General features: G+C 36.4%; 1 protein-coding gene across 2 annotated transcripts; it reads right to left on the minus strand.

Annotated features, from left to right (window-relative positions):
- Window positions 1-826: 826 nt before the first annotated feature.
- LOC143450862 (hexokinase-2-like) lies at window positions 827-7,453 on the minus strand. 2 transcript variants are annotated; one of them, XM_076951601.1, is made up of 12 exons: window positions 7,273-7,453; window positions 6,926-7,088; window positions 6,607-6,767; window positions 6,348-6,467; window positions 6,151-6,246; window positions 5,832-5,931; window positions 4,968-5,151; window positions 4,716-4,871; window positions 4,388-4,426; window positions 3,857-3,993; window positions 1,617-1,855; window positions 827-1,507 (listed from the first exon to the last, which is right to left on the minus strand). In XM_076951601.1, exons 1-12 carry the CDS (start codon window positions 7,312-7,314, stop codon window positions 1,487-1,489), a joined length of 1,458 nt encoding a protein of 485 aa, XP_076807716.1. In that variant the 5' UTR covers window positions 7,315-7,453; the 3' UTR covers window positions 827-1,486. The 2 variants fall into 2 exon arrangements, with proteins under 2 accessions (XP_076807716.1, XP_076807725.1); XM_076951610.1 differs by lacking the exon at window positions 4,388-4,426.
- Between the last annotated feature and the right edge of the window lie 6,744 nt (window positions 7,454-14,197).

Consider the following 14,197-nt stretch of genomic DNA (forward strand, 5'->3'; position numbering starts at 1 on the left):
TTATGCAGTATTCTGTTTGTACTTTTCATAACTGGTAACTTTATACAATAACTAAAACGTATAACTAAAGAAATTTGCAAAAAAATAAACGATGAGTGCAGACAACAAATCTTTAACTTCCCTGTGTTCGATGTCTGCAGTTTGTTACAGCTAATTAATATTTAATTATAAATTATATTTTTTTATCTTCAGTTTCCATGGCGTAACTTATCATAGTTATCATATAACAATCAGAAGGTTCAGGGACATGCTTACAGAGCATGCAAATGATTGCGTTATTTCATAAATATATGTAGCATACGACATTTCAGAAAATTTGTCCAAACCCAGTAATGACCAATATGAAAAGCTTCAATTAAACTGTACGATAAATGCAAATTTAGGCAAGAGAGGTTATGGCCAAACCCAGACAAATATTGCAGTGGTTAAATTATTTTTTACGTACATATAATAATAACTAAACGCCATATTTGCTTTTGTTTCTTAATTCCTGAAGACGTTTGTAGCGGAAGCCGAGGACCAAGTAATGTATCCTAACAACGACATAAAGGCAGTATGCCTACAACGAATCGATAGACGTATGACAATTTTCTACATCACGTTGTTTGTTCAAGGTTTACTGTGAAATAGCAAGTACTCGATGGAGAGTACAGAGAATTATATTGTGAAGGATGGTTGGTATGTGACCATGGTAAACAGGAACAAAGTACAATTTGTGTGTAAGACTTAACAGCATATCAAGAACAAAGTTCAATGCTCGCATGCGTCATTACAAGCGGTCCCTGGTTCTGAAACGCTTGAATTAAAAAAATGAAACTAAATAGGCTAAAGTACTGTGTAGTTTATTATTTAAAATACATGTCATACAACACATATAAAACACGCATACTGCTATGCCAAATATGCAAGATGTACAAAGACGTCTTAACTCATAATAAACTTCTTTCAATAAAAACAACCCCAGTTGTAAGAGTGTCTTTTGAAACGACTATAACGTTGAAAACGGTGTACTACTCCGTCAATTCGAAATTGGAGAAAATGCTATAAAAAATAAACATTTAAGAGCACTAACTTATCATAGTTATACGCAGAAAACATAATACGCAACATGGAGAAGGAGTTAAGTACTACTAGACAATATTTTTGCATTGAAAATGTGGCATCTATGCAGTGTGAAATGAGGAAAAACTTGTATAAGCGGTGTGAACATCAAATGTAAAATTCAAGCCGATTTATAGAGCAATGAAATCTTAGAAATATAAAATGTGTCGACTGGCAAAATGTCAGACGACAAATTTGGTGTTCAATAAATAATATTTGCGCAACAGATAAAACGATTTATATCAAAGAAAATGAGTAAAACGGTAGCATTAAGATGGAGGTAAACGTCAACTACAACGTCTTTATGGCGAAAACACTTGTGGGGCCATCGACTACCGGCCGAACACAAACTCTACGTGGAGCTGTATGATACTTTATCTTCCGATCAGCGGTCTGCATTTGCTAGCTGTAACAAAGAAAAAGACGCTTGTAAGTTCAAAAAAGCATTCAGTGATATACAGTTCCTATCAAAAAGCTGTGCATACTAGAAACCTTCATTCGTTAGCTGTAATTACCTGAGCCATTCTGTGGGCTACTGCGGTTATCAGGGCAGCTCCCTTACCGCTGCCGTCGTATGAAAGGGCAAATTCGACCTTCACGCCAGTTCCCTGGCACAAATGCTCTACCTTTTCGGCCATGATTTTGCTGAAAGTGGGATGTTTCTTGTATACCGTCCCGTCTACGCCGACTGTTATCTTCAAATCGTCGTTTTCAGGTTGATTTTGTTTTATTTTGTGCGCGATAGCGGCAATACCTAAAAACAAAACAGGCAAAAATATTAGTCAGATTGTCATGATGTGCCAGGTACAGTGTAGATGCGATCGTGACACAATTGCGGTTATAACATACAAAATACAAAAAAAGGAAGCTCATCAAAATACTTCAGGTAAATTTCCATGTAATAGAAGCTCCTTTTATCAGATAAACCTATCTAAAATTAGTGGTTAAGTTCTTCGTAATCGTAAAGAATTTCATGACAGTTAACAATTACTCTTGTAACTGACGTGATTGCACTTGAAAAATGCGCAAATACTTTACAAATCATATGAATGAACTCATTTGACCAAGCATTAAGTTCAAAACAACTCGTTCGAAAAGCATTATGTTGACAATTAGCCAAGTGACTGTCGGAAAATAGCCACGGCGAAGCAACCTGGTTGAACCTATAAAGCTTGCACAACATAATACCCGGGGTGGCGGCAAAACGCTTTTGTTCGCTGACCGCAAGGACACGATGGCCTGTCCACCACGTGATATATCAAAGTCACGTCTCCTAAGACGTTTCTCAATAACAGTGTGCCGCAAGTGCTGACGTAGGCAGATGAGGTAACAAGAAGTAATTTCTAGTACAATACTTTGCATGTTTGGTGACGTAACTGAGAACTATTTTAAGGTACGTCATGTGACGACGTGTTGATGACGTTCTGAAGTCACAAGTGACAAAGAATGCCGCATGAATGGACACAATTATGAAACGTGACTGTTGCTGACGTAAAAAGGGTTGTAAAATCAAAGTAAGTTCTAGAAGAGTAAAGGGGATAGATCCAATATTAAGCCCCGATAATTGCGCTCTTGCAAAGACAGATCAAAACCTAAATTTTACTGTTTTTAAGATACACAACGTCAAGTCCAAATTCGCTCAACCGGTTATCGGGGACATTCCATCGTGACTACTTAATTATGAACTTAAAAACTAACAACAATTTCGGCGGCCGGAAAACACACGTCAAAAAGTATTTGGCATTAAAAGCCCGTTTTACCAGTTGTACCACAGTAGAACCCAAGGTAGTTACTATACGCTAGCCAACTATTGGACGAATTCAGCTTAATAAAGGTGTAGCCACCGCGACCAATAGCAAAACGGCGACAAGGGGCGTGTCGACGATGACTCAACCAGAGCCATACCGAGTAATTGATCGGAAAAGCGAAATGGATGTTTCCTCACGGCGCGTGGTTTCGGTAGTCTTACTCCCTAGATCAGGGATGTCCAACCTTTTATTAAAGTGGGCCGCATTGTCACTTGAAATAATTCAATGGGCCGCAGAACCTATTAAATTTCAAGAAAAATGGGTACATAAAGTACATATTTTTGGAGTGAAAATGACTAACGGGCCGCACAAAAATCTCAGGCGGGCCGCAGGTTGGACATCCCTGCCCTAGATTGTTCAAAATCGCATAACAGGTTTGCATATGTATGTGTAATTTATACGGCAAGATATCGGCTTGATAGCGACGTGACAATATTCACTAAATACAGTAAACCGATTATGAAGGTTTTTAGCATTTTATAAAAAATCTAAAACTACATCCAATTCGTAAAGTACGCTTTTCGCAAAAACATTGTTTGGTTGACAAACAGTAAAACTGTCGATTCTCCAAGCTACGGGTAAATTAGCAAAAAAATGCTTTTTCGGTAAAAATTGAGTCTATGAAAACGGTTTTCAATTCGACAAAATCAAGCATAAAAAATAAAAATACACAAAAGTATATTTTGGCTTATAGAACCCTTATAGGCACGTATCATACACCATAAACAGTAAACACGGTACCAGGAAGTGAAGTTAAACGAGGTCGGTCTATAGACGGAACTCGCCGATGAAGCTTACTAACGTCACAATGACTAACTAATGCGTGATGTTTTCGTGAAAAGGATGACGCAGTTGCTAACTGAGGTAAAAAGCAAAGTACGCACGAAGAGGAATTTAGAGTTACGCAAAAGACAACTAGGGCGAGAGCTAAACAGTTTACCACCTACCAGCAGCGCACAAATGGGCGGCTCTTCTAGATACGGCTTGACAAACCCTGATTACAACTTCGCAATCCGAACGAAGTGCCCCGAGTTCGAGGTTCGCAAGGATGTTCTGAACTGCGGTCATTCCACTCGACACGACACTGAAAAGGAAAGACCAATGTAAATGCAGAATACTATGACTAAATTGCATGCTTAATTACTTGGGAAAACATCAAACCATTGCAATATATCAATTTCACGCATTCCAACTACTGGCTTCATTTTCATAATTCAATGAAACCGCTAAGTAATACATTATAATGAATTTATATGCATGCAAGAAAGGCACCACCACCGAAACTCACAAGTAATGTAACTACCGACATGCATTATAGGAAAACAACTCTAAACCAGAATTATCAAGAAATCTACAAAGCGTTTAATACGCCTAATATTGACAAAAATATTGAGCATGTGCAATGTTAAGAATGTGTTGCGTTCAATTAAATTGTCATGAAAACACCGTGGATGCAGGGCTTATAAAAAATAACTTACTGTTCATCGTAAATCTTTTTTGACAAGGCCTTTGTTGCACTTTAAGTAACAAAAACAGATACATATGTAAGAATTAGTTATGCCAATAAAATCAAAATGCCTTCCCCTTACTTTAGCTATGAAATGAAATAGTGTAACCCACATAAAAAATATCATTGTTAGACTACTTAGGCCAACGATGCAAATGATTTCAATGTTGAGTTGACAAACAAAATTCCTTGTACATGCAAATTTTAGCACTATGAACTATGAAGGTATACTAATAAAGTGCTACAAAAATGAAAATGGAAAGATAAGTGAACAATAGGAGCCTGTAGAATATATTTACCTTTCTATTTGTGAGACGTATGATGTTTCAAAACTGCCAGGCTTGAAAAGTGGTCCGTTGGTGATGCCGTTAAATATGACACCATCCTTTGCTAGTTTACAGAGAGCCAACCTTACAATTTCTCCCATGTACATACCGCTGATCATTTTCTCATATCTAGATAAATATTCGTAGGAATATAATAAAAATGAATGATGATGTCAATCACGAAAAAATAATTTATAAACTTGAGTTTGTCTGAAATACACTTACAGCTGCTTTCCACGGTTGAGTGAATTTTCATCAACATGTACATCAAATTCATTTCTAAACTCATCGAGGATGCCATCATCACCAAACGCACCCCACTCCATGTTGATGCACATATCACCAGTACTGTCCTCCAGGAGCTCAATGTTGGATAGTTTTTCCATGTAGCAAGCATTGGAGCCAGTTCCTAACCGGATAATGCAAAGTCAAATTTAGAAAGAAGCAAATATCTTCTTTATGAACATAATTGTGTAATATGAATGTATCTAGATTGCATGCGAGTGGTTTGACAAAAATGTTAGTTTACAGGTTTCATGCATCAATTAGCAACAAAAACAGCATGCTAATAAACAAAATATGTAGTGCTAGTTGAAAGCTGATTACCAACAATAAGTCCAGAAACACATTCTGCATTATCAAACGAACAAGACATCATAGTTCCAACAGTATCATTCACAACCGCTATGATGTCCACATCTACGTCCTTTCCAACATAAGCAACCAAATACGTAAATCAGTTTAAAAAAATTAAGCACTAAAAGATCAGAATTTAATCTTGCAATTCCACCCAATGTCAGCTACGAAAGCAAAAAACTCATCATAGCCAGCCTAGGTGTAATCATAATCAATTTATTTTTGAGCAAAAACTGGTTTACAAGCACTTTTATGTTAGACAGCCCACATGCAATTACAATCTACATGACACATTGTTCTATATACCCATTGCAACCTGCATGGCGTATTACTATCATACAATGTTAGCATCAACTAAGAAGATTAGCAGGTAACCACTAAGCACATGCTGATCACTTGATTTCACAACTCTAACACCCAACACAACATGCTGTAATGCTGCCTAATACTGACCAACTATGAGTCCAACTTGGCAGTCTGGAAACTCATGGGCACATGACATCATTGTTCCAACAGTATCATTTACAACAGCAATAATATTGCAATCAAATTCCTAGCAATAACAACAGTCAATCATCAGAATATAAAGCAGAAAAACTCTTCCTATAGAACACCATAACGAAACATTCTCAAGTAATTGAAATTTGAAATGTGCGAAGTAATTTCAATCTGGGTGGAATTACATTTCCAACAATATCACAGCAAACTCTATGTAAAACAAAATATAGTTAGGAATTAAAATAAAAATGAAAAGTAAAGAAAATTTTCTCACCCCTCGCCTGTCAATTGCTTCACGCAACATTGTCACAACATCTTGGCCAACCACACCATCGGCACTAAATCCTTTTGTCCAGGTAATTAAATTTGCCTGTAAAATTTAATAAGTACATTTTTGAAAATTGGACTGAATAGTTTTACATTTTTGTTGATAGGCTAAGTATAATTATTTTCATACAGTTAAATACATACATGATCCAAGCCATGTTGTTTGCATGGAAAAGAGAAAGTAAATCCAACTGGAAGCTTTTTGTCAAGCAAACTCAAGCGCTTTAAAAAGTCTGCCATGCATGATGCAATGTGGTCAAAGAGCTTAAATAAACATATTTAAATATATATATATATACATATGAGCAATGTAAGCTAAGTGTGAAATGTAGTAGTAAAGTAGAATATTTGTTGCTAACTATAGAGGTAAATAGGCAAACTTGATAAGAAACGCAAAAATTACTTTTTCTCCTTCCCCAGTGATGACATCTTTGGGCATGCGATAAATTTGACTGTCCATACGAATATTTGGCTTGTTGTTATGTTCATTTCTGTCCATAATTTCAACTAAAAGGACACGAAAATTGGTACCTCCAAGGTCCAAGGCAAGAAAGGAGCCTTTCTCTGTGAATACAAAATATGTTTGTAACAAAAATATTTAGCAACAGAAACAAAACACTGTGTAAAACTTTAAAATGTAAATCCATGTTATGCTGAATAAGTACGGTACAAAATGTTGTGGCTCAAGTCAAGAAAGTCAGTCTTTAACATGTGAGAATTACCTGTGCCATCTGGCAGTGATGCTACATAGGAAGGGATCATTTTAACTTTTGCTTGATCATTTGTGCTTTTTCCTAAGCCTTTTTTCATTTCCTTCAACATCTTATGTATGATGGAAGTCAGGTTTTCATCGTTAAGATTAATCTGATTCTCCAACTCTTTCACCTAAATAAGAAAAGTATACAAAGTGCTCTAGCGAAATAAACACTATCTTCCTGCCTCGGTAACCACGAAGTTATAATTATTTCCACGTCAATTAATTTTCAAGCTTGCCGCTTTGCCGGTACCATAAGATTTCTACACTAACTATAGTAACTCATACAATATTTGCAACAAATTTAAACGGTACCTTCATGTCGACACAGGGAACTGTTTCCTCTTGGTTCATCATTTCTTTGCAAGTTGTCTTTCGTACAATAAATAAATTAATGGACGTTTTACGCTGAATATTAACAGCTGTAAGCTCAGTTTCAGTATTCACAGAGCAAACTAACTCAGCTTTTGACTAATAAAATGTATGAAGGAGCAAGAACCAGAAAACAGTTTATAAACGTTCCGACATTACGCCATAGTGGGTGCGTCATACATTGGCCAATCAGCAGTTGGCTAGATAGACGTGAATGTGCCCGCGCAATACGTGCATGAATGTGCGTTCATGTTAGGGGTGTGTTACTTCATTCAAAAATAGAACCAATCATTTTCATTACGATGAAAGAGGATAGAGTAGTAATTCCTGTCGATTTAAAGAAAAAACGAATTTTACAAAATGATATTTAAAGTCCTCAAAAAAACAATAATAATCTCATTTAACAGAGACAGTTCTTTGAAATTATTTCTTCATTTTGTAGGACGTGTCCATCTCATTGGAAATATGATTCTATCATCAAGCTTCCAAGCCAACTTGATTTTAGTTTCATGGCTTGTACCAAAAATTTGTGTCAATTAGAAAAATTTTTGATGAACATAGAAACTAAATAATAAGTTCTGATGAACAGGGTGAAAGGTTACCTAGTAGCCTATCTTTCATTAAAATCCACTGTGATCCAGATGATAGCATTGTGGGTACGGAATTGAGCACAGTTACTAAACTTTCTTCCTTCGCGGCACCCTAAGTTGCTTACCAATATTTGTTTATTCTATTTTTTGTTGACGTTTATTCAACTTGCCCATCCCTATTCTGTCAATATAGCCTGCACAACGGCCGCCGCTTACTTAACTAGAGGTGAACCAAATGAAAATGGATGATTTTCCACGGCACACCGGATGTTTTCTTTCGGCACACTCATGTGATATGGAACATCGGTTGAAAATCACTGGACTAATGGCATTCTTCTCATTGAGTTTATTTACCAATATATGGCTCGGTTAGCTTAACTGTCATTATCATCAATTCTAAAGGTTTAGGCGACAGTTCTTGTTCAGCCTATTCAGTGTTACGAATAGCCTACGCGTTGGAAAATAACAACAAACGTATATACTAGTCAAGCAATAGGGCTACCGACATGAAGTTTTAAACAAAGTTAACAACCATTGATCAATTTATTAATTTATTGTTGTTGAACTTGGTGATTTTATTAACAACCTTATCAAAACATTTGCAATTAGGTATCAAACAAAAATATCTTGTATAAGTCGGATGAACTTTAATGTCAATCATGTGAAAAAGTGTATGATTTAGGCCAGGGATGTCCAACCTGCGGCCCGCGGGCCACAGTGCGGCCCACCTGAGATTTTTGTGCGGCCCGCTAGTCATTTTCACTCCAAGTAGTATTTTGAGCTTTGAATCTTAGCCTAATTAAAATGTACCAGTCAGCTCTTTATGTACCCATTTTTCTTGAAATTTAATAGGTTCTGCGGCCCAATGAATTATTTCAAGTGACAATGCGGCCCACTATAATAAAAGGTTGGACATCCCTGATTTAGGCACATATGGTCTCAAAAACATTGAACCTAACTGAAATTGTGTTCTAATGTCACCTAGTGGCTTATAATAAAACTATACCGGTAGCCCTAATGGTATAACGATAATAATATAAAGTTTTACTAATATAAGGATATATCTACAACAGATGACGAAAAATATCCAAAGTTTCAGCGAAATAGAAATATGTAACAGTAATGATTATTTTGATCTGGATCTTAACAAAGTGAATAAAGTTAACAATAAAGTTTGAGCCGCCACTATTTCACCAGAAAAATTGTGAGTTCGAAGCGAATTTCTACATTTCCTTGTTGACCTAACTTAAATGTCATAACATAGTAACCTAAATCTGCCCTTGAGTCTAAATCTAACTCAAGTAAAACCTTAAATAGCTAAAAACAACTTTTTGCATACCCATTCTCCTTACATAACTGCCTATCTTCAACAACAGGCTGCTTGATGTACAAACAGTGAAATAGTCACTTTGTGAAGTTTTAGAAAAAGATAATACCAAAAATCGGATACCAAAATCTAGATTTACTTTCTGCTATTAAAAGAAAGAAAATTTCGAAGCCTTTCAAAATCTTCAAACTGGTATATTCATTTTTCATCGCTACACGTTTCCGTTTATACTATACACTACAGTTTCTCAATGTTACCTCTTCCCTTATATGCAAAAAACATAAACTTATTTTTTAACTTCAGCTTCAACATGTTCACTCTACCACGAAATGGGATCTATCCATTTAGGACAGGCTAACTTACACAATTTAATGTTTGCTGGTTAGTTTTGAACAACATCAACAAAAACTGTAGGATGGATAGAAAACTGAATAAAACGTTGTCGTCCTTCACTCAAACGAGCACTATAGCAAGTTATTAAAAGTCTTTTTCCAATGCTTGTAGGCTATATAGTTTGCTAGCTGTTTCAGAATTCATGTCCACTTCTAGCTTGGCAGATAGAGCACACTTAATTGTCTTAGACATGTTATTGTGTAAGCTCACAAAATACGCTTAAAGAATTGTACTAAATGATACCGCTACTTTAGCTTCAGCAACACAACCTCATAGCTCACAAAAATTCGTTTGTTGCAATACAAACTACGTCACCTTCACAACAACGAAAAGGCACATTTGCTAGAGGCAGAAACAAGGCATGTGAAACAATTAAGATAAAAACGAAGCCAGTTGACAAAGGAAATATTTCATTACACCGCATTTTCATTATAACACCTGAACTTTCTTCAAAATACCATTTGTTATCAATTCGTTTTCTATCTACTTCCTATAATCTATAGTAGGCTATATTCTTTTTAACTGCAGATTCTAGCGTTGAAACCAGACAAATGTAGACCTGCATAGCAAACGTTTTTTTGCGATATTAAGGATTTATTTTGTTTAAGCTCAGCCACCAATTGGTTAATTTTTCAATAAAGAATGATCAATGGTAAATTATATTTAGGCGTGTTTATTTTGTGCACCAACAATCAACATTTTTGACGCATTAGCTTAATTTTACTTTTTGAGCCGCAACTGGGCTTGAAAGATACATTCGTGCGGGTTTGGGCTTTCAAATCAATGTTATTCCTTTTCATTTTAGAGTTGAAAAAAGCACATTCGTTGTTTTTTTTACATATGTAAGCCTATAAGGTTTTACCTGACGCAACTAAAGGGCCTAATATGTTTATTGTCGATTGTCATGGGCCCATTAGTACCATGGGCCTTTGGTGAACAGTCTAAGACAGTGGTTCTCAAACTGTGGTACGCGTACCACTAGTGGTACGCGAGAGCTTTTTAAGTGGTACCGCGTACCGCTGAACATGATTTTCGATGTGCTGTGAGTAATGTGTTGCCCCGGATAGACAAGCTTGTGGAGAAGAAACAGTTGCTTCTATCAAATTAAATTTTGTTTTCTTGCTATTCATTGGTGTTATGGTATAGTAATAACGGTAATAACTAATAAATACCGGTACATTTGAGTAAAATAAGTCATTCAGGAGCCAGGTGGTACGCAGTGTAGCAAAAAAAACGAACGAGTGGTACGCGATCGCAAAAAGTTTGAGAAACACTGGTCTAAGATAACCATAGTGAACAGTTACGCAACTGATGAAATCTGAACCAATAGACCGGTGGATCTTAACATGTGGGTAACTGTTAGGGGGTAATTTAGATTATTATAGTTTTTTGAGTTACGTTGCACTTAAAAATTTTCAACTCTGTAGTTTGGAATGTAGGCTGGATAGATTTTCGTGTGCGTTTATATTTCGTTTCGTTTCACTTAACACCATGCTTTCTGTAACATGATAATACCCTAGTCCAGGCATGCACAACATACGGCCCGCGGGCCGCATGCGGCCCGCGAAACCTTTTCATGCGGCCCACGAGATATTCCGTGATTTCGCTCATTCAGGCATTTTCTCCACAGTTACAGTTACATAATCAACGAATCCGATGCTTTACCGTCGCTAAGCGTTAAAAACAACTAGATACTGTAGTGCGAGAGGCAACCGTCTCTTGACAGTAACCATCTTCTCAACGATATCTCTTATTCAACGGTTAATCGGTCACATTATATAAAGTAGGCTACACGTTAGTTACAACAACGTTAGCACGCGGCCCGCGAAAAATATTTTTTCCCTAAAACGGCCCGTGTACTGTTTTGAGTTGTGCATGCCTGCCCTAGTCTCTTATGTATGGTAAAGGTAGACCGTAGTCTAGTACAGTAGCCAGTGATAGTCGCAAGCACTGCATGCTGCGGTGGTTTAGTCTAGTCAGTGTAAGCTAAAAACTATTAAGATGCTTCCAAAGAAACGAAGCTACAAAGAAGCTTTTCTGAAGTTTGGTTTTGCAAGTGTTAGTGAAAATTCCTTTGAAAATCTACAATGTGTTATACTGACTCAGGAAAATATGAAACCAAGCAAACCAAAGCAGCACTTTGAGTCTTGTCATAGCAAATTAGCAGGAAAAACAGTTGACTATTTCAGGCGAAAATCAAGAGCATTTGAAAAGATTTCGCCTTGGCGTCTTGTCGCATTGCCTTCCACATTGCTCAATCAAAGAAATCCCACACAATTTACGAGGAACTAATAAAGCTCTGTCTCGTTGAAGCTACTACTATGGTATTGGGAGAGCAGCAGTCAAACAAGTTAAAAGAAATTCGCTTTCAAACAATACAATCAAAAATCGCAATTTTTGTATGAGAGAAGGTACTTTACTACAAGTAGTGGAACATTTAAGATATAGCCCACTATTTTCCTTACAATTGAAGGAATCCACCGATTGTTTCTTCCTGTGCCCAGTTGTTTGTCTACGCTCGCTAAATCGCCGGAAACAATGCAAAAGAGCAATATTTATATTTGGAACCCCTTCCAACCACATGTAAAAGAGAAGATGTTTCCAAAACTTTGAATTTTTTTTTGATGGATTCTTGATTGAAAGCGATTGTAGGCATCTGTACAGACGGTGCTCCCCCTATGATTGGTTTGAACGCTTTATAGCAAAAAAACTGTATCAGCCATCCCATTAATTATATTTTTAATAGTAATTTAAATTTAAATTATGACGTTATTTTTGTGTTGTTTTATTATTAATTGATTCAAGCTGTAATTTGTTATTTTTTGAAAAGGGAGTAATTGAAATCCATCAGGTTCTTCTCAGGGGTAACGATATTAAAAGGTTAACCTTATCCAAACCGGGTGCGCGACATTACTATTTTAACTAGGTGTGGCGGACACTGCACACAAATTTTCAATCGTTAATTACTCCAACACTATACGTCGTACCTGATCAGATTTTTACAGGTTAGTAGCAAAAACATCTGGCTTCCTGTATGCATCATAATTGTAAAACTAAAGAAAATCCATTTAGTATAAATTAAGTATTTCTACGAGTGACAGATTTCTACAAGTTTTTCTTGTTACGCCGCACCCCCGCTGTGCAGAAAACCAGCTGACCGCGAGAAGGGAACACATGAGAACAGTGAGTCGAGTTAGTAGAGCGTGAATGAGTAAACGAAAACGATATGCTTCAAAGCAGAGACAGAGTAAAATTACGAAAATATGACAATATTTCAAAAATCACAAAATCAAACTTTATAAAACAAACATGGACAGATAGCTGAACATTTTTAGGAGAAGTCACCAAATTTCAAATTTCTACTGCAAACAATGCAACTGTACGCCACGTTTTACTGTGACTGTGTGCAGGAGAGGCCACAAATTTTGTTAGCAAAATGTCATTTCGATAAAAACTTCTAATTTCGAGCTCTATATTACAGCAATTTATTCAACGTATTTTTCCCCTTGGATAAGTTTTTGACCTGTTACAGATGGCTGTATTATAAAAATTACGCGCTGTCGCACAAACTGACTAATACGTTGTGCAATATGTTTTGGTGTGGTGTAGTGTGATAGTCTTTATCTTAGGACTGAGGAAAGTCTTTGCACAACTGAAATCCGGCGATGATTCTTTATCCTTCGATCTCCGGTTACCGAGCTAGTCTTTGTGCAAGTTCAATTGTGACACACTTTTTATATTTATTTTTTGACTTTTTTTATCGTGTTGCTCAAATTTTCAACTGCGGTCCACTGAACAGGAAAAAAAGCAATTATTGCCTTGCTCTAAGCACCAGACTCTAGAGTCTAGAGCATTACAACAGTAGCTCCACTTTGTATCGAACAGTTTACAATTTGTCTACGTCTCTACCTTATGTGCTTTTTTGTTAAATGTTGTTCAAGTTTTTCGTTTACAAACTAACGATTGAGTCGAGAATCTTGTGCGAAGCCGCTTTCGTTCCTCCTTCCGTTTAGTTTGTAATGAAAAGTGGTATATGGTACCTTAACCTATAAGGTTTGCCCACTTCCTTACAAAGTCTGTTTACTTGTGTATATCTTAACAGTGAACTTTGATAGACTTCAGCAATAATGACACAGGAATGACAACTGTATAATCTGATTATATTGAAGCTTCATTGAACGAATAAATCAAAATAGAACATTGTTACAGCAACAGCATAAAGACATGTTGCGGCGTTGAACGTACGACTGTTAAGTGATGACTCGTAATGCACGCACAGTAACAGAGAAGCAATCGATTACGTCACGCAGTGTTATGCTTCGCTGATTCGATAGACGAGAATTCTATGTCGTATACAATTTTATATTACATTAATTGATATATTTATCACAAGTCTTTCCACAATTTGATGTCTATGATATTACTATACTCGCTAAAGGGGAATTAACCTAAAGAAAGAGTTAAGTTTTGGTTTTGTCAGACAGTTCCAAGTTAATAGAATAAGTTGTGCAAACGAGCGTTATCACGTGACTATAGGCTAGTAGGCGAAAAATGGTCA

The sequence above is a fragment of the Clavelina lepadiformis genome, chromosome 1 (assembly GCF_947623445.1).
Source record: "Clavelina lepadiformis chromosome 1, kaClaLepa1.1, whole genome shotgun sequence".
NCBI lineage: Eukaryota > Metazoa > Chordata > Ascidiacea > Aplousobranchia > Clavelinidae > Clavelina > Clavelina lepadiformis.

Bases quoted from the DNA above. Each gene is read 5' to 3' on its own strand.
- LOC143450862 (XM_076951601.1), bottom strand. From the start codon at position 7,314: ATGATGAACCAAGAGGAAACAGTTCCCTGTGTCGACATGAAG. The intron at 4,872-4,967 runs GTAAGTGTATTT...ATATTTATCTAG, and splicing joins CTCAACCGTGGAAAGCAGCT to ATATGAGAAAATGATCAGCG. The intron at 4,427-4,715 runs GTAAATATATTC...TGTTACTTAAAG, and splicing joins TACGTCTCACAAATAGAAAG to TGCAACAAAGGCCTTGTCAA.